The sequence below is a fragment of the Elephantulus edwardii genome, unplaced genomic scaffold, assembly GCF_000299155.1.
Source record: "Elephantulus edwardii isolate Elephantulus edwardi_28Jun2011 unplaced genomic scaffold, EleEdw1.0 scaffold00018, whole genome shotgun sequence".
Taxonomy (NCBI): domain Eukaryota; kingdom Metazoa; phylum Chordata; class Mammalia; order Macroscelidea; family Macroscelididae; genus Elephantulus; species Elephantulus edwardii.
This window is the reverse complement of record NW_006399768.1, coordinates 20,448,711-20,476,561: the sequence shown is the minus strand read 5'-3', so window position 1 is coordinate 20,476,561 and position 27,851 is coordinate 20,448,711. Positions and strand designations below refer to the sequence as shown.

The window sequence follows — 27,851 nt, the reverse complement described above, 5'->3', positions numbered from 1 at the left end:
GGTGAGCATAAGCAGTTTGGAGATACAAATACAAGTTTACGTGAGCTCCTATTTCACACCCAGCAGGCGATTTTAGACCATTAGATAAGGTCTTTTCAATTTAATACTCAGAGAGTAACAACTGCTATTGATTAAGTAGTTGGTGCCAGAATTATTTTTAATCTTCATAACAACCTTTCTAGGAAAGCATTAATATTTACACTTTAAAGATGACAAGAACGGAGAAGAGCTTGAGCAGGAGCCCGTAAGTGATAGGGATGGTCGGTGAACACAGGACCTTCCTTCCAAAGCTTGGGTGCCTTCCGCACCACAGCACTCTCTCTCTTCTGTGATCCCAGCAACACCTTCCCAATAAAGTACCATGAAGAAAAACCCAGTATTTTTAATTATTAGAGTCCCATTAAAACATGTGACAGGATGCCTTTATGCCTCTGATCAAAATTCCAAAGCGATGGAAGTAACAGTAAAGGTGCCCAATTTTAGTACCGGGAAGGCAGTCATCATGCTATTTTCTTTTAGTAGGATTAATCATGGGCAATGTATAGCTAGAAGAATGTAAGTAGATAGCTAGAAGAAAATGTGATTGGCTAGAAAACCAAAATGCAATCCACTGCCATGAAGTCAATTGTGATTCGCAGAGCTCTGATGTGTTTACACAGTAGAACTGCTCCAAGGATGTTCCTGGTGGGAACCAAGCCTTTCTGGTGCAGTGCTGAGTGTGTGTTTCAAAATGCTCACCTGCAGGTGAGTGGTGGTGCTGGTCATTGTGGAATCAACTAGCAGTACCCTCCAGTGGGTTTTCAGAGGTTGAAGTCTCAAAGGAGGAGATTGTCCAGCTTTTTCCTGCAGAACAACTGGTGGATTCCAACTCCTTTAGTGTTGGCAGTGTAACTCCTTATCAACTAGGCTACCAGAGTGCCCCCGTAGTCTAGCACAAATGGTGGCACCACCAGGGACGTCCAGTGATTGGTAATTGTGGGGTAAAATTTTCTAACTAGAGATACATCATTCTATTTTAAAGATACTGCAAAGACTCTCATAGTTTCAAGAAACTTTTTTGATACCAAATTTAAAATACAGTGTGATCTAATTTCTATACTCTTCATAATTTTACATTATTCCTGAATGTATTTATGATAAAAAGTATATTATCATCAATGTTAGAGTAATCTATATGTCGGTTTTCATTATTTCACTTTCTGACAGACTTCTTGATTTGGAATTTCATCTTAAGGAAAAGGTTATTATTACATGAACTGTTTAACCTTACAAAACTGGAACAAAATCAGGATTTCAGAAATGAAATTGGATTTTTGAGAATCACAGTTAGATAGCCAATACTATTAGTATCCAATAGAAATTAGAATTTTAAACTTTGTTTTTTTACTTAAAATTTTTAATTTAACACATTGCTGCAAATGACGGTAAATGTGTCTCTAAGCATGGTCATCAATTTAAAAAGTGTGTGGCAACGTGTTAAAGATAATAAAACTGAGATATTTTGTAGTAAAATTGGGTTGTAATATCAGTCAAATAATAATACACAAAAAAAGTTCTAACTTGATTAGCATTTAAAATTTTTTTCACTTACAACCTACAAAGGTGAAAATAATGGCTAATGTGGATACCTGACAAACATTTCACTGGTTTCCAGAATTATCTGAGGAAATTTTATGCAGCAGTTTTGAAAGTTGCCTATTCTAAATAAACAATTAACTTTCTCATTAGATTAGGATATTTATATTGGGATGGCAAAGGGAGTGTTTCTTTTTGTTGTCAATTACATATAAATACTTTTTGTCTCCTCTAACATTAAACACAGTGACTTAGAAAAGTGAAAGGGAGGGAATTTTGAGTTCTTTTAAGTCCATAATTATAATCATCACTTTTATCATAAAGTACTCAGAAAAACTATGTGAAACAAATTTTGAAAGATGAAATAAATGTGGGGTGGTGGCCCTGGCAGTGAGCAGCTGACAGCTGTTCAGTATTTACTCAGTTTTAGGCTCTGGTGGCTAAATGGTAAAGAGTTGCTCTGTCAACCCAAAGGCACCAACTGCTCCACAGAAGAAAGATGGGGAATCTCCTGAGTGATTTACAACTTTCTGAAAACTCACTGAAGGATCACCTATGAGTTGATTCTAAATTGACAGCATATAACAATACTTTGCTGCAAGGAGCCCTGGCAATGTACATAGTGTGTAACATATTTGGTCACTAACCAAAAGGTTAGTAGTTTGAATCCACCAACTGCTCCGCGAGAGAAAAATGGGCAGTCTTCCTTTGTCTTGGAAATCTGAAGAAGGGTAATGATGAGTCAGAATGGATTCAAGGTAATAGGCTCCCAGGCTTTGTTTGAGAGCCCCTGAAGGCTCCATTGAGAAGGAATGCTAGACTACTAGCTAAAGACTGTTGTTTGAACTCACCCAGAGAATCCTGGAAAGGCAGAGCTGATGATATGCTTCCAGAAGTTCACAGCCCTGAAACCTTCTGAGAGCATTTTTACTCTCCGTACATGGGACCACCATTAATCAGAATATACTCAACAGCATTTGACAATGGCAGGCTCTCAGTTTCTACATATGACCTCATATGAAGGTTCAAATAATTAAAGAAAAATTCCTTATATGACACAGAGTCTGTCCCTATCAAAAGTAGCCAACATATACAGAAGGTGACTATTTAACAACTTTTCTTAAGATATGAAAAGGACACATAAGGACAAACTTCAGTTTTGCACTGTAACATCTTCATAAATTAGAGCTTCCACTTCCGGTTTTTGGTGGGGTGTTTTTTCTTTTTGTGTTTTTTTTTTAAGAACTAAGTATTTTTGTCTAGAGTCTTAGGATTTTACACTGTTTTCAGGTTAAATTATTAGGCTCTTTAGTTTTATCATTTTGATGGAGCAATTATCAGACAAAGCTTATCATTGATAAGGGTTTCAAATTAATTGGAAGCTCTCTTAATGTGTTTTCCTTATAATATAATTTAATGTTCTCAAATATTCATGACTTAAAATTCTTTCTCATTGAAAGTTGTTTCACATTACTGTGTATTAACAAACCTCCTCTGTGGAGCCAGAAGAATAAAGCTTTTCCATGTTTGCTGTACTTACACTGTGCTCTTGTCCTATCACAACTGTGTATCATTAACTTTAAAAGAAGGGAGTTTAGAAATCAATGAAATTCTTTCATTTTACAGAGAGACAAAGAAACTTAGAGAGGTTGAGAGTCCCGTTCGAAGCTATAAGGCCAAACAAAGGTAGGGATGTGCTCAGAACCCCAAGTTTCCCAAGTTCTCATTCTAAAGGAGCCTTCATGCAAATGCACTGGAATGTTAGTACACCGTCAACTCTAAAGAGTGAAAATGCTTCCTTCGGCTTCTGTCTGGGAGAACGAACTGGGCATTAGAAGGAAGAAAGTCAACTGATTCCTTGGCAACAATCAAACAGTTTCATAAAGGGTCACTAAGACTTTCAAGTGACTATTCTGAATAGCTAGCCAATTTTAATTATTTCAGGTTGATTTATTTAAGGTTCCCCAGAAATGGAGAAATGTTCAATTTGGGCTGCTTTATAGCATATTTCATGTTTAAACACTGAACTCAGAAACAGTTGTTTGCTCTGCTGATCTTGAATAAACTAGAAGAAGGAACTCTAATAACTGTGAAGCTTAAGAAAATACATAACCTACTTAAATACATACATTGTGATAGAAAAGAAAAGTGGATATCACAGGCATTGTGTTCAAATACCAGAAGACTTATGCAAAAACTTGAACTGCATATTTATTTTGCTAATCTATTATGGTATATGAAACTTGCAAAGAATCAAAGTTGAGTCCTTAAATAAAGCTTTAAAGTACACAACACAATAGACAATTTTTATCTGAAATTATTTTCTGGAAATTTATAGGTTAGATACTCAGTGTTGCACTTAGCTTAGAAGTATATTTCTTGAATGATATAAAAGTAATTTAAACATATATGTAGTTCCAATAGAAAGAATACATTTTCATAGACTATTGTTATAAAAGTAATCTGCTATCTGCAATAATTAAAGTTATATAGGCCTAATTCCATTATTACCAGCTGCTCCGTGTGAGAAGGATGGGCAATCTCCTCCTGTGTGATTACTGCTTCTCAAAACTTTCTGGAGGGTCAGCTATGGGTCGATTCTGACATGACAGTACACAACAACAATTTCATGAAAAGAATCCCTGGTGGCATTGTATGTGAAGTCTCAGGCTGCTAACCCGAACATCACCAGAGTGATTCCACTAGTGGCTGTGGGAAAGGCAGGCAGTGGACTGTTAAGATTTACACCTTGAAAAGCCGATGGAAGGCTGCTATGAATTGGAACCAATTAAGTGATAGTGGGTTTGAAATTCCTTTAAAAAACATTCACATCATAGCCTATAGAGTGACGCCTGTAACTGGAGCTGAGACTAAACAGAACTGAAAACGGAAATTTAAAATCTGTGACTAGTATACAATAAGAAACATTTGCTGTCAAAAGGTTGAAGGCATTTATTTTAATAATACAGATGTAAGTATTAAATAAAAAAAATCAAAACAGTGATTTTTTAAAATTTGCATACTCAGGTTTCACTCTGGAGCTTACTAGTCTTTGGTCTTTTACTAAAGATTTTCTAGGGTTGGAACCATTATGAGTTAAACGGCACAAAAAATTTCAGTTTATATAGTTTATGTGTATGAAACTTCTCTCTCATCTACAAGACATTAGAGAAAGGACATTCACATATTCTGCCCTATTTAAGTTTCTTTAAAAATGTGAATTTCCTTGCAATATCATCTCATCCCAGTAGGAATATAAAAATTTAAAAGAACAGTAAACAACAAATGCTGGTGAGGTTGCAGAGAAATGGGAACTCTTATTCACTGTTGTTGGGAGTATAAAATGGTGCAACAATTATGGAAGGCAGTATGGCGCGTTCTCAAAAAATTGGAACTAGAAATACCATTTGACCCAGAAGTTCCACTACTGGGAATATATTCCAATGAAAACAGAACGGCCATCCAAACAGATATATGCACATCCATGTTTATTGCGGCTTTGTTCACAAAAGCAAAGAGCTGGAAACAACCCAAGTGCTCATCAACAAACAAATGGATAGAGAAGCTGTGGTATATTCACACAATGGAATATTATGCAGTATTGAAAAACAAGAAACTCCTGAAATATTATTCAAAATGGGTGACCATGGAGGACATTATGCTGAGTGAAATATCTCAGTCACAAAAGGACAAATACTGCATAGTGCCACTGTTGTAAAGCAGGGCTGACATTGGGGTTGGGGGGAAACTAAGAGGGCATAAATAATGCATACTGCATTGAAACAGATGAGGGAGAGAACTGTTTAGGAGGAATATATGATTAGGTATTCTTGTCATGATAAGAGTCCAGAATGAAAGCTGAATAGTGGAGCGGACTTGAGGGGAGGGATTGTATAACAATGAGATAATTATTTATTTTTTACTTTTAAAAGAGAAAAGTGAACTGTGGGGGAGGGGTTGGTAGAGAGGAAAGCCGTGCAACAATGAATGAGTGGAAATCCAAAGTCTGCAACTTTCATTAAAATAAAAAAAAATGCAAATGGGAAAAAAACTGGTTATTTTTATATGAAAAACTTTTCATCACAATTTACACTCTTAGTTTTTATATGTAAAGCATTTCTTAGAACAATACCATGATTATAAAGCATACATAAAATTCATCTCCTTATTTTATTAAAGTCAACATGAAGTTTCATGGACAAATAGATTACCAGATAGAACATTAAACTCATCAAATTGCTTGTTTTAATTAACAAAACCCTATTTTTACTTATGCTCACTGTACAAAAAAAAAAAATCTGACTTCGTGCATTGACAACAGACAAATGCTAAGGTGTGAGATGAGAGTTACCCTGGCTGTGATAAGATTATATGTCAACTCTACTGGACCAGAAGGTTCTCTGGTTTAGCAATGATACCATGGTTTAATTTGGCAGTTAAAATGATATAATTTTGTAATTATTTAAAATAATCCTCCACTTTTTGATTTGATGTGGTGGTCCTTCCAATTTCATATAATGAACTGGCCTTTAGAACATTAATAATGTGAGAAGAGGGTGTATTATTACATTTACTATCAATACTCTTGGCACCAGCAATCAAGAAATCAAAAGATGAATTGCATTGAGAAAAATCTGCTTTCAAGAACCTCTCCAGAATACAGAGAGGCAATGATGTCAGTCTAGAGACTAAGGAATGCTTGATCCAGGGTGTGGTCTTTGTAATTACTTGCTATGCATCAGAGAGCTCGACAATGACTAAGGATGACACAAGAAGAGTAAGAATCAAGGTCTTTGAGTTGTGGTGCTGGAGAAGGGTCTTGAACATACCATGAACCACCAAGAGAACAAACAGGTCTGTCTTGGAGAGGGTGAAATCAAGTTTTCCCTTGGAAGTTAGGATTTTGAAGCTCTGTCTCACTTACTTTGGGCACATGGCCAGACCTATCCTTGGAGAAGGACAGCATGTTTGTAAGGGTGGAGGGACAGCACAGGAGAGGAAAACCCTGGATGAGATGGATTAACACAGTAACTGGGGCAGTGGGGGTACATGTATTGGAGCCAATGAGACTGGCTTAGGACAGGGCAGGCTTCAGAGCTATTGTGCATAGGGTCGCTATGAGTTGCAGGTAACTCAACAACACATAAGAACAACAACCATTTACTAACATAATACTGGGGAAAGTCTGATTTTCAATTTTATGCAACTTGCTGCAATCAAGTCAATTCCAATTCATTGGATTTCTGATGCTCCAAGCAGATCTTCAATAAGATGAACTGGCAGAGTGACTAGAACAATGGAGTTACCCACATTAGAGATTCTGAGGATGGTGTAGGTAGCATCAGGCAGAGCTTTGTTCTGCTGTCCTTATGAGCCACAGTCAACTTGATGACACCTAACAACAATGTTTGCGAGGGGAGACTGCCCACCTTTCTCTCTTGGAGCAACTTGTGGATTTGAACTGTTGCCTCTTTGCAAATATGCTGATGTACCATGCTACCATGGCTCCTTATGCTTTATAGCAGGTTAAGCTTTAAAAATTCTCTTAAAAATATTAATCTCTTTCAAAGCTCAATTTAATACAATAAATCTAGTGGTAGAGTACTGATAAAAAAGTAAAAGGGTACAATCATTCTGTAAGGCAGCTTGGCGCTTCCTCAAAAAACTGAACATAGAAATTCTAAATGATCCAGTTATTCCACTACTTGGAATATACCCTGAGAAAATGAGAACTGAGGCACAAATGGAGATTTGTACACCAGTGTTCATAGCAGAATTATTCACCATAGAAAGAACATGGAAACAGCCCAAATGTCCAACTACAAATGATTGAGAAATTATGGTACACTTATACAATGGAATACTGCGCAACACAGAGGAGCAATGATTTTATAAATTATTTCCTAACTTGGGAGGGACTGGAAGGCATTATGCTGAGTGAACGAACTCAATCCCACAAAGATAAATATTGTATTATACCATTATTGTCGAATGAGTATAAAGATCCAAAAGTTATAGGAGAGAGTGGGAGCAGAGGGATGAAGATTTGCAGGAGGAGGGGAGATTAATCATGAGGTTGTACAATTTGATGGATGGCGGTCAGGGAAATTGAAACAATCTGTTTTTGAAAATAATGGATTTGAATTTTGTAAATAAACTAGAATAAAATGTAAAAAAAGTTTGTGGAATTACTGATAATGGTTCTCTATCAGAAATTGTTACTGTGGGAAGATTTTCATCCTCCACAAGAAAATTTGCTATTCATGGGATCTAAATTACAAAAATATTTCTCTTTTTTCGAGTGTCACATTAATGTGATCAAATTTGGCTACTTATAGAAGCGCACTTGTCTATGTATCTTTGTTTTCATCCTTTTTAGATAAGGAATAGTGGCTTAGACTGACAAAGTTAGTATCAAATCACTATATTTATGTTTGTGTGCTCATGATTTCTTTGACAAGAATAAAATTGAAGGAAGGTGAAAAATACACTTTTTTCAACTGAATGATCACATGTTTCAGACGACAATGCTGTTATTCACTCCCTCACAGCTGACCCTCCACCGGGTTTTCTGAAGCCGTAAATCCACAGGAGGAGACTGTTTATCTTTCTATCACAGAGCCACTGGTGGATTCAAGGAGCCAGCAAGACACAGCCTCTGGGTTAGTAGTGCCCCTATGACTTCAGCAAGATGCAGCCTCTGTGACTTTGCTACCAGGGCTCCCTGACAAGGCTACGTGCATCATGCATCAATACGCTAGAAGTAAAAGGATCATCGGAAACTATCACGGTAGCTTTGCAGAACATTTGGAAAATCCATGCTGTTCAGATAATGCTCAATATTCATTGTGTTATTCTCAAATTTTAACACATTTTAATTAATCAGTCGATCAAAGCAAGTCAGGAAGGAAATGCAGTTTTTCATACTACTGATTCAAAAACCTCACAACAAACGCAATTTGCATTCAAATTTCTCTCCACTATAATGGTCAATTTTTTAAAAGGGTCAAGCAGTTAAACAAACAGCTGAATACAAGAAACAAAATACCTTGAAAAATGCAAACTGGTAGTTTTCATTTTATTGACAACCAAGATTACTCTTACCTGAGTATGGGATGGTGGTAAGCCTTTTCGGCCATATACTCCGATTAATGCATCCTTCTGAAGAGAGATATTGAATTTAAGAAACTGTGGTTGATCAATAAAGAGCTGTGATCTCCAGAAGATCCCAGGAGGAACCTCTTGAATTGCTCTTCGGCCAATATCAAGTTCTCCGGAATCTATGGTGTTGTTTTCTTGTGTAAATCCACCTAATTTTCCTGAATACAAGAAATCCGTAGAAGAAAAAAGAAAACATGAGAAACAAACAAGAAAAACAAGCAAGAAGAAAAAAAAATCCTTTATCTCCCTCAAAAACTTCTTTTTTTGCTAAATGTTTAGAGCATCACATCTTTTTCTGATTACTCTTAAAAAAATTTCACTTGAAGAGCTTTTTTTTGAGGTAAGACACTGCTATTTTACTTATTCTGATTTAGCACATTTCTTTAAGATCTTTGAGTGAAAATCCGTTGCCTTCCCTCAAGGTATGTCTATTACTGAAGCTGTTTTCACACCAACAGTCTTTCTCCATCACTTGAAACATAATTATTCTACAAATTATAAGTCTTGTTATTTCTTGGGAGAGAGTAAGTCAGCTACTTATCAGTCATTCTAAACATGCTTTGCAAAGTGTAATACACTACAAAGTGTAAATGAAGGCAGAAGAGATAATGGAGATTTCAAAATCAATCCTTAAGCAAACAATAACCTAATCAATCAATAGCATTGGTTCATGTAGTTCTTTCTAAACTATATTAGAAAGAACGAAAAATCAGATACTGGAAAGGAGGTAAAGATATATCTGGAAAGGGAGTCGGGGGGGGGTAAACAAAAACTCTCATAAACAAAGTTTTTAATATAAATAGGCTGTGGTAATTTATCCTTGTTCAAACTTCATTTCCACCTTGTTTTCTGTCATCATGAGCATGCTAACAGTGCACCTCCCCATGACCTTCAACTGCAGTAACAAACTGTTCCTCCAATGTCTACCGCCTCTTGGAGACCACTGCCTCTCTTTCTGCATGTCCTAGAGAACATATCCACGCCTCTTCTTTTTGGTATTATCCCCCTCTTCTTTCATTTCCAAAGTTCTTTCTTTCTCAGTTACCTTGAACAGCAGTAGAGGTTTTACAATTTGCTCAAAAGGAAATAAAAACTACATTCTCTCACATGTAGAAAGGGTCTGTGAAAGACAAATGAAATTGTGCAAACTGTTCTTTATCAACCCAAACCTTTACAAGCTGTAAACAAGTTGACTCATTGAAAGGTTTGTCTTTCCTCCCCCAACATTATACTATCTGAATAGTGTCTCCAAGAAGGTTGTTAATTCAAAATTTAGCAAACTTAATTAATTTCAAACCAGGGAGTGGTCAAGTAGATATTTTTAATGGTAGAGAAGAGAGTTGTCAGATTGTAAATAGTTCATTTCTCATTGAGTTCATTTTTACTGTGTACCTACTAAGGGCATAATAACATTGTGGGTTAGCAGACAAAATATAAATCAAACAGAATCTCAGTCATCATCCACTCTGGTTTTCATGGCATCTGCCAATAGGAAGGAAGTAATCTGCTTAGGCGGACAACATCTATAAACTCATAAATTAAATGGCAATCTCGGGAACAAATGCCTGAGGGCTGCAGAAAGGCTACTGCCACAAGCTGGAGGTTGAAAGATTTCACAGAAGATATAAGTGCTGAGCTACATTCTGAAGGACAGGTAGAAAAAGAGGGTAACTTTCTCAGTGGGAGTTAAATATCATGATCAAAAACACAGCAGTGCGTTTAGGTCTGACTTAGGGTGGTGGTGAACAGAGAGATATATCAGGGTGGAAAAGAAGCTAAAGAAAGCGGAGTTTAGCATCATACAAACCCACTTCTGTCACTAACTAGCTGTGTGACCTTCAGGAAAATATAAAACCTCATCTGTAAATTGAGGAAAGTAATAATGCAATTATAGGACTGTTAAAGGGATTACATGAGGAATTACAGATACAATGCATACTGTAGTTCCTGGCTTCTGGTAGGAATGAATAGAAGATGATAATATCTTTGCCAGGAGAGTCACAGGACATAAAGTTGGAAAGGGGAAATGACGTCACTCTGCTGAGGGCCTTGAATACCAAGTTAAAAATTTGGTCTTTGTACTTCATGTTCGTGACTTTATCTATCTTTATTTTATCAAAGAACATTATTCCCCTTCTTTTCCTCTTGAAGATGTATACAGTTAATAATGTTCTGTTGCTATGCATATATTAAACACTCAGGTTGTACAGTCTAGAAGTAGTCACACTGTTTAACACAAAGGTAATGTCTCTTGAGGGTTCAATCCACTAAGAGATTTGAGAGAGATGAACAATCTCCTTCCATTCCATTTAGAGTCAGAGAAAACTCATTGGAGGATTAGCTATAATTTGGTTCTGACTCTACAGCAATGAGTTAGAAGCTGTTGTTGTTGTTTTTTTTTTTAATGCATGTTATTTAAGATATATTTTGGAAATAGATACTTGAAGTAGAATGATTTCAGATAGACCATGATTTAAATGGAGGCGTGTGTCTGTCTGCGTGTGTGTGTGTGTGTGTGTGTTGAGAGGTGGGACTGGGTAGGGTGCGCAGAAACAGAATTGAAAATCTCAAAGGACCATGCCTCAAGATTACAGACAGATACCACAGATATCCAGTTTATGGCAGGAGGAGCAATTCACAACAAATCCACACGTACAGATAAATGTGAGGTTTGAGGGAGCATGTTACTAGTAAATGTTAGGCTAGCTCTCCACCTGGACGACCGCATTTCACAATGATGCATATACCATTGGTTGCGAAGGACGGCTACAGCTAAATGGAGACCCATTAAGGGTTTTGGGCAGGCTAAAGGTGAAATGAAATCACTGTTTCAAGAACATTAAAGTGCAGTAGTGTGAAAAGCCTGGGAGTGAAGAGACAAATTAGGATGGAATTGCAATAACCAGAGTACGAGGCAGGAGGGGCCTGCACATGAAAGTTTAATAAGAGGTCATTATTTACTATTTCCCTTAATCATGGCAGTTTATAACCCTTCAGCTATCAGGCCTATTCCTCTTGAACCAATTTAGTAATAGAAAAGGTTCTATTGTGTGCTATTGGGATGAGGCCAACTCTCAAGGACCCTGTAAAAATAAGAGAACTGTCTTACAGGGTGTTCCTGGGCTGTCATCTTTACAGAAGGAGATCTGTAGTTCTTTCCATCCACAGAGTAGCTGGTGGTTCTAAACACTGACATTCTGGTCTGTAGGCAAACACTTAACCACTGCACCAGCAGAGCTCTTTATAAAAGATGCCAGGGAATACAACAGTATCAAACTAATCATGGCAATTTTTGAAACTCACAGTTTTAAACTGTGCATTATTCACAGAAATTTCAAGTATCTGTTTCACAAAATAATGTATATTCATATTAGAAATTAGAACATATGGCTAAGTAAAAAGAGAAAAAACACAATTAGACAACACAATGATTATTCTGCTTCACAAGCAGACATCATTCTTTATTCACAGACATTTTACAATGTCTGAGGCAGAGTTCTACTTCTTATTTAGGATGCTTCTGCATAGATCCCACATTTGTCTTCAGTTTGATTTTACCGTGGTGAGGACTGGCCAGGTTTGTTTTGTATAAGTTCATTAGGAGTCAGAGCTGACTCATTAGCAACAAGAGGAAGGAAGGGGAAGAGAGAATAGAACCCCTGATGTACCAGGCAAGGGAGCTCTGACGGTCTAGTGGGTAAGGAGTTGTGCTGTCAACCCAAACCCAGACAACTGCAATTCTAATTCACCAGCAGCTCTGCGCAAGAAGGAAGTGCAATCTCTTCCTATGCGATTTCCAGCTTCTGAAAATCAGCAGTTATGAACTGGTTCTGATTCGATGGTACATAATGATAGCTCTCTTTCAAGCCCTTTGATATACGTCATCTTTTAATTATTAAAATGAAATAGGTGAGGGGTTTTTTTTTAGGTGACAAAACTAAGTAAGGCTCAGTGAAGTAATTTATGTACACAGAATAGCAGAATCAACATTCAAGTGTAGGTTGGAAATAATTCCAAATCCATGTATTTTTATACAATCAACAATATAATCTTTGCTTATTCATCAAATTATTTGAAATTACTAAGGGTTTGTTTGTTTTAAACAAAATTAGATTTAATAATTCACTGAACAATTCCAGTCTTCTTAGTGTACAATTTTAATACATGCGGCCTATTCCTTATCTTCCTTATGAATGAGTGACCAATTTCAGTAAGACAAAAATTGTCATGGGTATGATAACATAGCATTCTTTGCTTATAATTGATAACAAATTTTAGTACGTTTTTATCTTTAGGCTAACTTCCAGATGAAAGGATCTTTAAAGCTCTAAATAGAATAGCCGTTATTTTCCCACTAGGATTTGTTAGCACAAATACTAAAGACGGAACAAGCCTATTGTTGGGCTGACTCATCAACTTCATAGAAATATAAGGCTCTGGTGGCCTAGTGACAAGAAACTGTGCTGCTGACCCAGAGGTAGATGGTTCTAATCCACCAGCTACTCTGAGGAAAGAAAGATGGACAATCTCTTCCCAGGTGATTCAGAGCCACTCAAAAACTGCCGGAAGGTTAGGTAGGAGTCAGTTCCATCCAAAGGCACCTAACAACCACCACCGCCACCACCACCACAAATATACTGTTATTAAGCTTAGCAAGTACAAAGTAAGGGTTATGGGATTTATTCTCTGGTACAGATCCCTTAGCTGCTATAAATGTTTCTTGGCAGACTTAATAGGGTGTTTATGCTTTGAGATCTGGTAAGCAGTAAACTGATGCTAATCTCCAAGTATATTCTTCTGCACCCAAATACTGTCCTTATCCAAGACCACTAGTTTTGGTAATAAGGATCAAATTGTTACTTGCAAAGTCTCTTATTTCTTTGCTGAGAAACAGTTCAATAGCTGGTTTAATTTTTTAAAATTTTTAAATACTAGTTTATTTACAAAATTTGAATACATTGTTTTCCAGAACATAATCTTACTAGGGGTTTAATTTGGATTTAAAAAATACTGAGATTTGAGTGAAAGTTTTACAACTTGCAGACCGCTTTTATTTCAACCATTTATACACATTTAATTTTGTAACATTAATTTCATAACTAACAACTTAATTTTGTTTTGTTGTTTCTTCTACATACTGATTCCCTTCCCATTCCATATACTTATTTTAATTATTTATCAAAGAAATAATGTGTGGACTCTCTGTGGTGCCAATAAATGTATCTCTATCACATTAGTCCCATAGCTAATTTAACTGGTGGCTCTTCTTCAGTGGTAAGACTCATTTGTAACACAAAGAACCACCTTTGATCGGACGTGTTTAAATGGGGTGGCTGTGATAATTGCCTTTTCTTCTTCTTTGGTAATGGAAAAGCCTAAATAACCAACCTTGTGGTGTTGACCAAGAGTATTGAATATAACACGAACTGTCAAAAGAAAAACACACAACCTGTCTTAGAAGAAGTGCAACCCAAGTGCCCATGAGAAGTAATCAAGGTGAAACTTCATCTCACATACTTAAAGGTATGTTGTCAGGAGGGCCAGTCCTTAAAAAAAAGACATCGTGCTGGGCAACGAACAGGTTCAGATGAGCAGAGGCAATCTTCAGCAAGATGAACTCATACGGTGATGCAGGATCAGCGAAAGAGAGGAAGCTCTTCAACATGAACTGATACAGTGACTGCAACAATGGTCTGGAGCATGGTGGAGACTCGGTAAGCACAGGATAAGGAAGGGTGCCAATCTGTTGTTCATAGGGTTGCTGTGAATTAGTCAGCCTGATGGCACCTAACAATAACAATTAAAACCTTATAGATTCTGAGTTGAAATACTCATGGGGGTCTAGCAGTCTAAGGATCTTCAGAGAAGAGTGAGCGGACTTCTGGGGTACGAGGAAGGCTTGTCAGTAAGGGAATGGGTACTTTTTCTCCCCTTAAAGGAAGCTATGTTGGTTTGGTCAGTAGAGAGTTGGGCTGCCAACCCAAAGGCAAGCAATTTGAGGACAGAGAAGTCATTTTCTCCTGTGTGATTTACAGCCTCTGACAATTCACAGGTGGGTCAGCAATGGATTGGTTCTGACTTGACAAGCAAAGAGAATGAAGAAATGAATTGCTGTAGAGTTGAAACCTGGATAAGTGACCTGTCACTGGGATTCTGAGACTGTAATCACAGAGCAGAAGACCATTCATCCATCTCCGGAGAAGTTCCTGGTGAATCAACTGCCACAGAGGCTTTTGGGTTAAGAGCAAGCAACTCATGATCTAGCCCCCAGGGGGGAGTGCTAGATACTGTTAAATGGATTCGTTTCTAGAATTTCAATGTCTACATATTGAGTTCTACCATACAATCAGAATTTTACTAAGATTCTTTGTTCTGGAGTATAAACCTTCCTCTGTAGAAAAGAGAAAGTATTTTTGTAGCTCAAGTCTCCTATATTCAAGACACCTCTACCCTAATTCCATGGTAGGGCCCTGGTGTCTTTGCCTGCTTTTTGCATTATTGTCAAGGGCAAACAGTAGTCTTAGAAGTGGGGAATTTAAACTGTTGACATCCTTTGAAATTAGATATAACAAGAGGTATAGCATTTTTATTTAATGAACTCCTTAACACCCTCAACCATTGTAAAAAAGTAATTTCTACCAGCATAAGTGTTTCAAGTTTGTAAATAGAGTGCCATTAAGATAAGAAATATTAAAGACAGTGAGACCTTATTGAATTCAATTGACAAATTCATCGCAAAGATCTGCCTTATGTTTCTATCTTATCCTATTCTTATTCTATCTATGGACATATAATGGAAACTCAGAATCAAGATGGTTGTGCCAGAATGTACATTAATTTACTGAACTGGAAAAATAAGTCCAACTTTGTATGACAGATACGATGTTTGATTTTAATAACTACTGGCCCTACCAGCTGAATTATACTGTGGATATTTCCCATAAATTAAGAGTTTCTTTTTATTAGGTGCCACTGAGTTGACTATGACTCATAGTGATCCTGTGAACAAATTGGAACTCTGCCATTTCCTGAGCCATCTTCACAATCTCTTCCATATTCAAATCTGTGTTGCAATCACTTAGTCAATCCATCTTGGTAGGAGTCTTCCTCTCTTCTGTTGACTTTCTACTTTCCCCAGCATTATATTTTTTTTCCAAGGACTGCTGCCTCCTTGATAACATGTTGATGAGTCAAAATGATGCTTCACCATCTTTTCCTCAAAGGTGTACTCACTCTAGTTGTAATTCCTCAAGACAGACTTTTTGTTGTTCATTAGGCAGTCCGTGATATACTTACTACCCTTCACCACAGATATCATAATTCAAATCCATCATTTCTTCTCTGTTGTTGTTGTTATGTGCCATTGAGTCGTTTGTGACTCATAGCGACCCTATGCACAACAGCCCTAAACCCTGCTCTATCCTGCGCCAACCGCACCGCCTCTGGCACACCCATCCCGATTACCCCAGTCACCGAATCAATCCATCTCATAGAGGGTCTTCCCCTCCTGCGCTGTCCCTCCACCCTCCAAGTATGATGTCCCTCTCCAAGGACCCGTCCCTCCTGGCAACATGTCCAAAGTATGTCAGACAAAGCCCCAGAATCCTTGCCTCCAAGGAGTAGCTTGGTTTAATCCTCTCCAAGATGAATGTGTTTGTTTTCCTGGCAGTCCATGGTACATTCAGTACTCTTCTCCAGCACCACAGCTCAAAAGCATCAACTCTCCTTCTGTCCTCCCTAGTCATTGTCCAACTCTCTGATGCATAACAAGCAAAGACCATGGCCTGTATCAGGCACACCTTAGTCTCCAGAGAGACAATGTTGCTCCTGAGTACTTTAGAGAGGTCCCTAACAGCAGACTTTCCCATCGCGATATGCTTTTTGATTTCCGGACTGCTGGTGCCAAGAGTGCTGACTGGAGCTGAGTAAACTGAAGCTGTGAACAATCTCAATCTCTTCACCATCCATCCTGATGCTGCCAGTTGGTCCAGTGGTGAGAATCTTTGTCTTCTTGACATTGAGCCTCAGTCCATACTGAAGGCTGCAGTCCTTGACCCTTCACAGCAAGTGCATGAGGTCCTCCTCAGTTTCAGCAAGCAGGGTTGTGTCATCTGCATAACGCAGATTGTTAATAGATCTTCCACCAATCCTGATGCCACAATTCTCCTCAGAGAGCCCAGCCTCTCGGATAATCTGCTCTGCATACATGCTGAAAAGGTATGGAGACAGGATGTATCCCTGGCGTACACCCTTCCCAATTTTGAACCATGCAGTGTTATCCTGCTCTGTTCTGATGACTGCCTCTTGGTCCAAGTATAGGTTTTGCATTAGCACAATTAAATGTTCTGGGATTCCCATTCTTCTCAGAGGCAGCCACAATTTGTTATGATCCACACAGTCTTCCTTATTTGTTGTCCTGCTTTTAGATGTGTAGGAAGTAAGTGAAAATATCATGGCTTGGACTAGATGTACCTTAATCTGTAAACTGATATCCTTGTTCTTTTGTACCTTAAATAGATCTATTTAAAAAATATATACATCATATTAAAACCATCTAAAATATTTAGTAAGCATAAACTAAAATAACAATAATCCTACATTCTACTCCACTCTGAGCATACTAAAGTAACTCCCTTTGAAGAAAAGAATAGCAGAGGTAATTAGTAGTATTTGGCTAAGCTATGGTAGAGACTTTAAGGTTACATGCCATAGAAACAGAGAAAGTAAACTCTAATAATGGTAACATAGATTTTTGAAAGTAGGTAGATGCCAATTCTTTTCCTGCAATAAAATTAAAGGAGAAACATGACCTTAACCCTATTATTTGGTTGTAGATCACAATGATATTTTTGGCAAATGAATAATAAGGATTTTAAAGTGCTGATTTTAAAGGGGCATCACTGAGATAAACCTTTCATTCATAACTATTTTGTTTAATGAACTTCTTTTATGTAGCAAAGGTTCTAATTTTTTCCTATTTACAAAACAGAAGAACAGAAATAGAACTGATTCTGAGTTTTGCTTTGTTCTTGTAATAAGTCATATTTATCTACGGATAAATAAATTATTTGTAAAACACTCCTAGTCATCTAATTAAAAGAGGCATTTTTAATAAATGTTCTGTGTTTATGTTTTAGAATGATAAAAATGCTTCATAAACACCTAAGTGTTTGTTTCTCTTTATCCAACATTTCATGTTCATGACAACAGTGAAAAAAAAATCTACTGACTATTTTGTGCATTAACAACATTAAGATGGTTAAAGCTCTTAGAGTGAGCCTGGCTTGGTCACGATTATCCTGAATTGGTCAGCTATACAGTGACGCAATGTGCTAGCCATGTAATGATGTAGCCATCCTCCATTTTATGATCTAATGTGGTTAATTTTACATTTTCAAACAATGCCCTTTTTTTAACACAATGATGGGGCCTTTGGAATCATGTTGATAACTGACTTATCATTTTGGTAACTGAGGAATAGATACAGTTATATAAGAATTATATTTAGGCAAATATTGTTGTGTGCCATCAAGCTAAAACCAACCCATAGCTGACCCTCCAGTGGGTTTTCAGAGGACATTCATTGCATGGCAGGAGACTGGCCATCCTTCTCCCATGGAACATTTGGTGGATTCAAACCACATGCCTTTGGGATTGCAGTGCAGCTTCTTATTACTAGGACAGCAGAGCTCCCTTTATTAAGCACATAGGAGTATTACTATCTTGGGAAATAAAAAAAATATAAATTTAATTTTGGATGTCCGTTTTGTTTTAGGAAGCCCAGAACAAAATAAGCTGAAGAACACTTACCTATTTTGTATTTTGGTTTTTCCCATGAAATATGACTCAAATCTCAATATATCTATCACATTCTATTTATGATTGATGTGTTGTTATCTGTCAAGTGGCTTGCAACTCATAGTGACCCTATGTACTACAGCCCTGAAACCTGCTCTATCCTGTTCCAACTTGACTGTCTCCGACACACTTACCCTCAGTACCCCAGTCACTGAATCAATCCATCTCATTGATGGTCTCCCTCTTTCTCCATTCCTCCACCCTCCCAATCACGATGTCCTTCTCCAAGGACCAGTCTGTCCATACAACAGGCCCAGAGTACGTCGGATGAAGCCTCAGAATCCTCGCCTCCAAGGAGAAGCCTGGTCTCATCTTCTCAAGGACGAACTTGTTTGTTCTCCTAGAAGTCCATGGTATATTCAATACTCTTCTCTAGCATCACAGTTCAAAGGCATCAATTCTTTATCATTCCTAGTTAATGTCCAGCTCTCTGATGCATGACAAGAAGTTGAGAAGAGTATGGCCTGGGTCAGTTGCACCTTAATCTCCAGTCTGACATCATTGTTTTTCAGTACTCTGAAGAGGTCACTGACAGCTGACTTTCCTAATGTAATTAATTTCCTGATTTCCTGGCTGCTGGTACCAAGAATGTTGATTGTGAAGCCAAGCAAACTAAAACTGTTAACAATCTCAATTTCTTTACCATCCATAATGATGCTGCCAATTGGCCGAGTGGTGAGAATCTTTGTTTTCTTGCTGTTGAGCTTCAATCCATATTGAAGGCTGCAACCCTTGACCTTCTGCAGGTAACGCTTCAGGTCCTCCTCAATTTCAGCAAGTAGGGCTGTGTCTTCTTCATAATGTGGGTTGTTGATGAATCTTCCTCAAATCCGGATACCACATTCCTCCTCTTACAGCCCAGCCTCCCGGATGATCCGTTCTGCATATGGATTGAAAAGGTACGGAGACAGAATACATCCCTGGTGGACACTTTTCCAGATTTTGAACCATTCCTTGTCTCCTTGCTCTGTTCTGACGACTGCCTCCTGGTCCACAGGTTTCAAATAAATACAATCAAGTGTTCTGGGATTCCCATTCTCCTCAGAGTCAGCCAGTTTGTTGTGATCCACGTCTTTGCAGAGTCTCTATTCACTATAGATTATTATATTATTTTGATACTATGTTATCCTATTAGGGAGGTCTAGTGGCTTAGTGGAAAGAAACTGCACTGTAATCCTGAAGGCACACAGTTTGAGGCCAACAGCTGCTCTGTGCGAGAAGTATAGGTGATCTCCTCCCATGCGACAATGGCCTCTGCAAACCCCCAGACAGTCAGCTTTGACTGGATTCAGACTCTGTGGTACACACCACCACCAAGAATTATACTATTTAGGATGACTTCTATTAAATGGCAGTCTTCTAAAGGGCAGATGTAGACCTGAACGCTTATTAATATTAATGATGGAGAGATAGAAGGTTGTCCTTAATCTGTTTAAATGGAAGAGACCAGCAGCTAAGATTAGTATAGCATTTGTGCTGCTAGCTCGACAACTGGGGGACTAGTCTTCCTGTAAAGGGGCCTTGCCTTTTTAAAATGCTGCAAAGTTAAAAAAAAATGCTGCAAAGTTGCTATTCAAGTAATAGCTTTCCTCTAATTTGAGCCAATTGTGGCCATTTGAGTTAGCATTTCCAAATGTTCTTTATTGATTATAAGCGCACACCTGGAAGTTATTGAGCTGCTGACACAGTGTGATAAACTTGTAAATAACTGCACAACCTTTTCATCTGTAGCCCATCACTCCTCTTAGATAAAAAACCTGGGCACAGAACTCTTTTATCATGCCCTGAATTCCAGAAAACTTTGGCTTCAGAAGAAACAGAGGAGGGACCCATCCTAGTGCTCTCTATTCTCCCTGACTGAGATCTTTAAACCTCCAGAGCTGAGCCTGGGAATGATCATAGAAAACAATAAGGTTGTCTGCAGGTTTTACTAAGAGAGAAAGGAGGAAAGGTGGAGGGGAAAAAAAATAGAGACAGGGCAACAGAGTGCCCTCAAGTTATTCTAAACCTAAAGTTTGTAGGTTAGAATCAAACCAATTAAAACTCTCACCCGAAGAGTGAGATGTACCATGTCTTCAAACACAATAGGGTATCATCTTGAAAAATGTTTTTTAGATGAGTCCCATTGTGCCTGAATGTGGGAGCTGCTAGCAGGTTTTTTACCGGCTAACTGTGACTTTCCCTTTCATCAGTAAGCATGTACCACAGCAGTTCTAATGTCTTAAAATATAGTTGTCACAGTGTGAAAATGAAGCACGCACACATAAAGCTATTGTTATTCCTTCCTTGAATGATATCCAGCTTATATTAAAATAAACCAGTAAAGTGGCAGTTTTCAGATAACTCCTTAAAGAACACACCTTACACTCTCTGAAAACATTTCACAAATAATAATTTGTCAATCATAGGTGTTACAAAGACAAAATTGAGAACATAAACTCATTCTAGTAATTAATAGGTTTGGTAATTGTTAGAAAATATTTTGTGGCACCAGGAAACCATCTAAAATCAAATACTAAATATTTTGTCACATACATCATGCATTTGCCACCTGCAAGATGTGAGTCAGCCACCTATAATGATTAAAATGGAAAGGCAGAGAAGAAATCCAGCTGTAAATTCCTGCAATTGTGGAGGCGGATAAATAATAATATCATTTTAAGTCCCACAGAGGCCCTAATAATTAAGACACAAGGAAGCAAGTTTAGGCATTTATAGACAATCAATAGCCCACTCTCCAATTCATATGATCTAACTTCAGATTCAGAGCCTGACTATGAAATTACTGAGAGAACATATCTTTTTATAAACAACCACATGCCAGAACTTAACATTGTGGATACACAGTGTAATGTCACAAGTGAAATGAAATAAAACACAAGAACACTGCAAACATACTTTAGTGTACAAAATCAATACAGCATCTAATTAAGGAAGTATTATACGCTGCCATAACACAAATACTATAAACAATATTGAATAAAACTCAATGCTCTTGCAGCCCTGTTAGTCTCATTTCTTCAATCCAAAGATGATCTTAAATGAGCTATCAAATCAAATTGTCTGGCAATGTCCAGTGTTTGAGAAAATTAGTGCATGAGAAAGAATCATGCAACACTTTAAGAGCAACTGAAATTATTTTAAGCAAGATGGATTATAGGTATACATAAAAGATACATATATGAGATACCTATGTATATATCTTTTTAAGAGTAGTAGTAGAAAAGTATCATCAACAAGATGGATTGACATGGTTTCACAGCAGGCTGATGTGCGTCAGAGAGGGTGAGGTTTCCCCTAAGCGAGTAGTCATTTACCATAATTACAATAACCAAAATTATGTTATTGTTGTTGTGTACCACAGAGTCTGAACTGACCCACAGCTGACCCTCCAGCAGGTTTTCAGGGGCAGTTAATCACACAGGAGGGAGGAGATTGCCCATCCATCTCCCGTGAAGCAGCTGGTGGCCTCAAACCTCATGCCTTTAGGATTGCAACACAGCTTCTTGCCACTAGGCCACCAGAGCTCCCTAGCCAAAATTATAGGTCTTCTATATTGTTTACATTAGCTGAAATTATTTTCTGCTGACTTATGATATTTGTCTTTCGCTCTCTCCAAATAAAGCTAGTTTTAAAATATCCTGCTATAGAACTCTAGTTTTCCAACTGTACATTTTCTAGTCTGTAAAGTCATTATCTGACTTTCTGTCTTGCCTAGCAATTCACATGCTTTGGGAACAAGTGTTACTATATTTATTCACTGCTATACCCCCTGATAATACTTTTAAAGCATTTATTGTACAGTTGTCACAGTTGTAATTATTTACAATGTACTCAAGACTAGTCTATGAAGTTTATACCATTAGTCCTTTTTAGTTGATAAAAACCCTCCATACAGCTTGTCCCAAGTAGTTCAAGAATTAATTATTAGAATTAAGATTTAAAACCAACTTGTTTGGCTAAAAAGTCTATGTTCTCTCTCTACTATAAAGCAAACCTCCAAATAATTGGCATTTGGTTGATTCCACCTCATTGTAACACTATAGGTCAGAACAGAACTTATCCATAGCATTTTCCAGGCCATAGTTTTGCAATTACTTGTTATGTATCAGAAATCTGGACAATGACTAGGAATGACAGAAGGATAGTTGATGCCTTTTAGCTGTGGTGCTGGAGAAGATTATTGAATAAATATACCATGGACTGCTAGGAGAACAAACAAGTTGGTCCCAGAGAGGGTGAGACTAGGCTGCTCCTTGGAGGCAAGGCTTCTGAAGCTTTATCTGACATAATTTGGACATGTTCCAAGGAAGGACCCTTGTAAAGGGATGTCATGCTTGGGAGTTTGAAAGGACAGCACGAGAGAGGAAGACCCTCGATGAGCTGGACTGACTCAGTGACTAGGGTAATGGAAGGTGTCACAGACAATAAGATTGGCAAGGGATAGAGCAGGGTTTAGGACTGTTATACACAGGGTCGCTGTAAGTCACAGACAACTCAATGGCATATAACAACAACAACAACAAAGGAAACATAGCATTTTCAACTCTGTAAATATTTATGGACGTGGACTGTCACATATTTTTCCTCTGGAGAGAAGCTGATGGGTTTGATCTGGTGACCTTTTGGTTAGCAGCCAAGTGTTTAACTACAGTGCCACCAGGGCTCATCTCTCTCTGAAAGCGTTTCTATATTACAGTATGGTGAAAACTAGAATAGATTGTGGGCAGCCTTGTACATTTTCACGCTACATTTAACCAACATCTTGGACAATAAGAGACCACTAGAGGAGTTCATTGAGGGTACTGATATTTTATATCTCCAATTTCTGTGAGAGGTGTAGATGAGCAAGACTGAAATAAGCGGATACAATAATCCGATGAGAGATGATGGGATTCAAGAGATATTTTGACTGCACAAGATGACTGATTGGATATGAGAAGGCAGTAAGAGGAACCACGATGTTTCTGAACTACTGACTCAGGGAAGCAGATAAAGGACATAAAATCCCAAAAGCGAGGCAAATATGGCAAGATGGTATGGTGGACTGTCTTTTCTAAAGATGGCTGCAACAATATCATCTATCTCCTATGTCCTTGTGTAATGTCCTTGTCACTTCTGTGCTCACAAGGGAGAACTGTGGATCTGGGCTGACTTTAGAACTTGCTTGGATATTGATCTTATATCCTGCCACTCTACTAAATTGGTCTACCAGCACTCTCAGCTTTTTTGTTGAGTCCTTGGGGGTTTCTGTAACTGCATATAGCAATAGTTTGACCTTCTCTCTGTCTGAATGTCTTTTGTTTCCTTCTCTTGTTGTATTGCTCTGTCAAGAACTTCCAGTACAGTGCTGAATTGAAGTAGTGAAAGTTGACATCCTTGTAGTTGTCCCTGTTTGCAAGGAAGATAAATGTCTTGAGTCTTTCTCCATTGAGAATGATATTGGCCTTGGTTTTGCATATATACTTTTCACTACGTTGAGGAAATTGCCTTCTATTACAATTTTGCTGAGTGTCTTTATCATGAAGGGGTGCTGAATCTTGAATTCTACCAAACGTTTAGAGAAGATATACCACCAATTCTACTTAAAATATTTAAAAAGAAGAGAAAAAGAAGGAACACTCCCAGAGTTATTCTATGAAGCAAGCATAACTTTAATGCCAAAACTAAGGCTCCAGGAATAGATGGTATACCAATTGATATATTTCAGTTAACAGATGCTGCCCTGGACGTGCTCACCAAGTTGTGCCAAGAAATCTGGAGAACGACCACTTGGCCAACTGACTGGAAGAGATCGATATTTGTTCCTATCCCAAAGAAAGGTGACCCAACAGAATGTGGAAACTACAGAACAATCTCACTGATTTCACATGCAACCAAGATTTTACTGAAGATTATCCAAAAACGACTGAAACAGTACATCAACAGAGAACTACCAGAAGTCCAGGCTGGGTTTAGAAGGGGTCGTGGTACTCGAGATATTGTAGCTGATGTTAGATGGATCTTGGCTGAAAGCAGGGAATACCAGAGGAATGTCTATCTGTGTTTCATTGACTATGCAAAGGCATTTGACTGTGTAGATCATAACAAACTATGGGTGACTCTGAGAAGAATGGGAATCCCAGAACACTTGATCATTCTAATGCGAAACTTATACTTGGACCAGAAGGCAGTCGTTAGAACAGAGCAAGGGAACACTGCATGGTTCAAAATTGGGAAGGGCGTATGCTAGGGATGCATCCTAAATCCGTACCTTTTCAACCTATATGCAGAACAGATTATCCGGGAGGCTGGGCTCTATGAGGAGAAATGTGGGGTCAAGATTGGTAGACGATTTATCAACAACCTGCGTTATGCGGATGACACAACCCTGCTTGCTGAAATGAGGAGGACCTGAAGCGCCTGCTGCAGAGTGTCAAGGACTGCAACCTACAGTATGGATTGAGGCTCAATGTCAAGAAGACAAATATTCTCACCACTGGACCAATTGGAAGCATCAGGATGGATGGTGAAGAGATTGAGATTGTACACAGCTTTAGTTTGCTTGGCTCTGTAGTCAACAGTCTTGGCACCAGCAGCCAGGAAATTAAAAGGCGCATTGCCATGGGAAAGTCTGCTGTTAAGGACCTCTCCAAAGTAATGAAGAGCAATGGTGTCTCTCTGGAGACTAAGGTGTGTCTGATACAGGCTATGGTCTTCGCAATCACTTGTTATGCATCAGAGAGTTGGACAATGACCAAGGAGGATAGAAGGAGAATTGATGCCTTTGAGCTGTGGTGCTGGAGAAGAGTATTGAGAATACGATGGACTGCTAGGAAAACAAACAGATTTGTCCTGGAAAGGGTTAAACCGGGTGGCTCCTTGGAGGCAAGGATTCTGAGGCTCCATCTAACATACTTTGGATATGTTGTGACGGGAGGCTGGTCCATGGAGAGGGACATCATGCTTGGGAGGGTGGAGGGACAGCGCAGGAGAGGAAGACCCTCTATGAGGTGGATTGATTCAGTGACTGGGATAATTGGGATGGGAGTGTCAGAGACAGTGTGACTGGCACAGGACAGAGCGGAGTTTAGGGCTGTTGTACATAGGGTCGCTATGAGTCGCAAGCGACTCGACGGCAAATAACAACAACAACAACAACAACAACAAAACTATAGACAAATATCTCTCATTAATATAGAAGATAAATCCTTAACACAAACCTACCAATAGAATCCAAAAGCACATAGAAAAAAAGATTTCATCCTGACCAAGTCAGCTTCGTAAGAGGTATGCAAGGATGGTTCAACATAAGAAAAACAATCAACATAATTCACCATATTAACAAAGCAAATAATAAGAATTTATGATCTTAGCAATTGATGCAAAATTTGACAAAAGCCAACACTCCTTCCTGATAAAAACACTCGGGACTTTCTTGATTATGAGAATATAATCAATGTGACAGACCACCTGGAAGGTCATGTTAGGTCATAAGAAGCCTATAGCTTCTGTTTGGGTTTCCTGGAATATAAACTCTTGGGTTATGATCCTCTAGATGCAGCTGCTGGGCTCTGAGAAGCCTAATCTACATATTCTACTAATGTGGAAGACCAAAATAAATTATTCCACTAGTCAGAAGAGCCAAGCTTCAAGTCAAGAGCAAAGCATAAGCTGCCACTTGAGTGAGATATCTTAGACCTGCTCTTTGGAGCCTTTAGACAGCTCTAGCTAAAATCTGTAGGCAATTTCATGAGATATTTACCTTGCTGCTGCTCAAAGCAGAAATCAAGGACAGTCCAGTCAGTCCAGAAAACACTGACAAGTGTTAACAAATGCTTGAAAAGTGCACAAGCCTCCAAAGATACAAGGTAGATTTTATGTGGCTGGTGCACAGAGTTTAGAAGCAAGATCTAGTCTGGACTTACTGATTTGGAAATTATCAACAAACAGAAGGTACAAGGTTGAATTATGGAATATAAACGTACTATAAAAGAGGAAGAGTCCTGCCAAATAGCAATGTTCAGGAACTAGATACAGTAGGTTGGATCAATATTCACAGAAATGAAAATTCCAGAAATACAGAAAGACAACATAGTTTTGGGGGGCAACTTAAGTCAATGGCATAATATAGTTCAAAGAGATAATGTTCTATATTCTAGTGGTGAGTAATATCTAGAGTCTTGAAAGTTTGTATATGACCATCTATAATACTAGCTATTGGTCTCTACTCTTGTGAGGCACAAGAGAATGATGGCAATCAAAGGTTCAAAGTAAAGTTGATTGAACCAACAGTCTACACTCTGCTAACTTGAGACTAGAAGGTATCTGGAGACAACTACTGACCAATCTGACTGGGGAGGTGGGGTAGGAGTGGTGATAAGAAAGTCTGAATGAATGGGGGAAAACAAAACTCTTAATTCCTAAGACAGGGCAGACCTACAGGCCTGATAGAAACGAGAGGGACCCCTAAGATTATTGCCCTAAGATAACCTCTGAACTTGGAATTGAAGCCTCAGATTTGAACTTGGAATTCCGTAGGCCATCTTTCAGCTAAATAATAGACTGCTTTTTATACAATAAACATGGTCCCTTATGAGTAAAGTGCTCTCTTAAACAGTCAACTCTATGAGACCAAATGGTCAACATTTATGCACAAGCAAAGATAAGGAGGAAAAGGGAAACCAGATCAGTGGAAATGAGAATGCTGATATACGGCAAAAATTGTAATCAATGTATCAAATACGACTAGAGAGAGAGAGAGGAGGAGGAGGAGGAAGGGAGGGAAAGAGATAGAGGAGTTGGAGAGAAAAGAATGGGGTATTAAAGGTCAAGGATAGAATGTTTTAGTAGGAGGAAGAAGATATTGGTATTAAATGCTACTTAAAAGTGAATTCTGATAAAGATTAAAGATAAAATTTGGCTCTGCTGACACAGCACTTGACCAGCTTTGGAAGACATCAGTTTCAATGAGTTTTGTAGTGGATGGCTATGAGTAAGGACTATGGAAGCTAGATTGCATCAGAATTAAATGGAATGTACAGCAATTAATCTAGTCAATATACACACTATATTTCTAAAAGGTAGTTATAAAAGGAAATGAGAGACATGGGGTACAGCTAGTGTAGGCGTAGTGTCAAGGGACTTTTTTTTTAAAGATATGCGAGATAGCAGAATGTTCAATGGATGACTGGAGGGCATCAGTAGAGAGAAGGAGTTTTGAAAACATAGAATGGATTAAGAGCACTCATGGAAGGATTAACCTTGACTATGTGAAA

At 38.2% G+C, this 27,851-nt stretch overlaps 1 protein-coding gene across 1 annotated transcript in view; it reads right to left on the bottom strand.

Annotated features, from left to right (window-relative positions):
* Positions 1 to 27,851, bottom strand: part of TENM3 (teneurin transmembrane protein 3) — a 674,684-nt gene that overhangs the window by 170,642 nt on the left and 476,191 nt on the right. Inside the window, exon 6 of the mRNA XM_006882227.1 lies at positions 8,680 to 8,894. Within this exon, the coding sequence (XP_006882289.1) occupies positions 8,680 to 8,894 (215 nt within the window). The remainder of the gene's footprint in view (positions 1 to 8,679; positions 8,895 to 27,851) is intronic.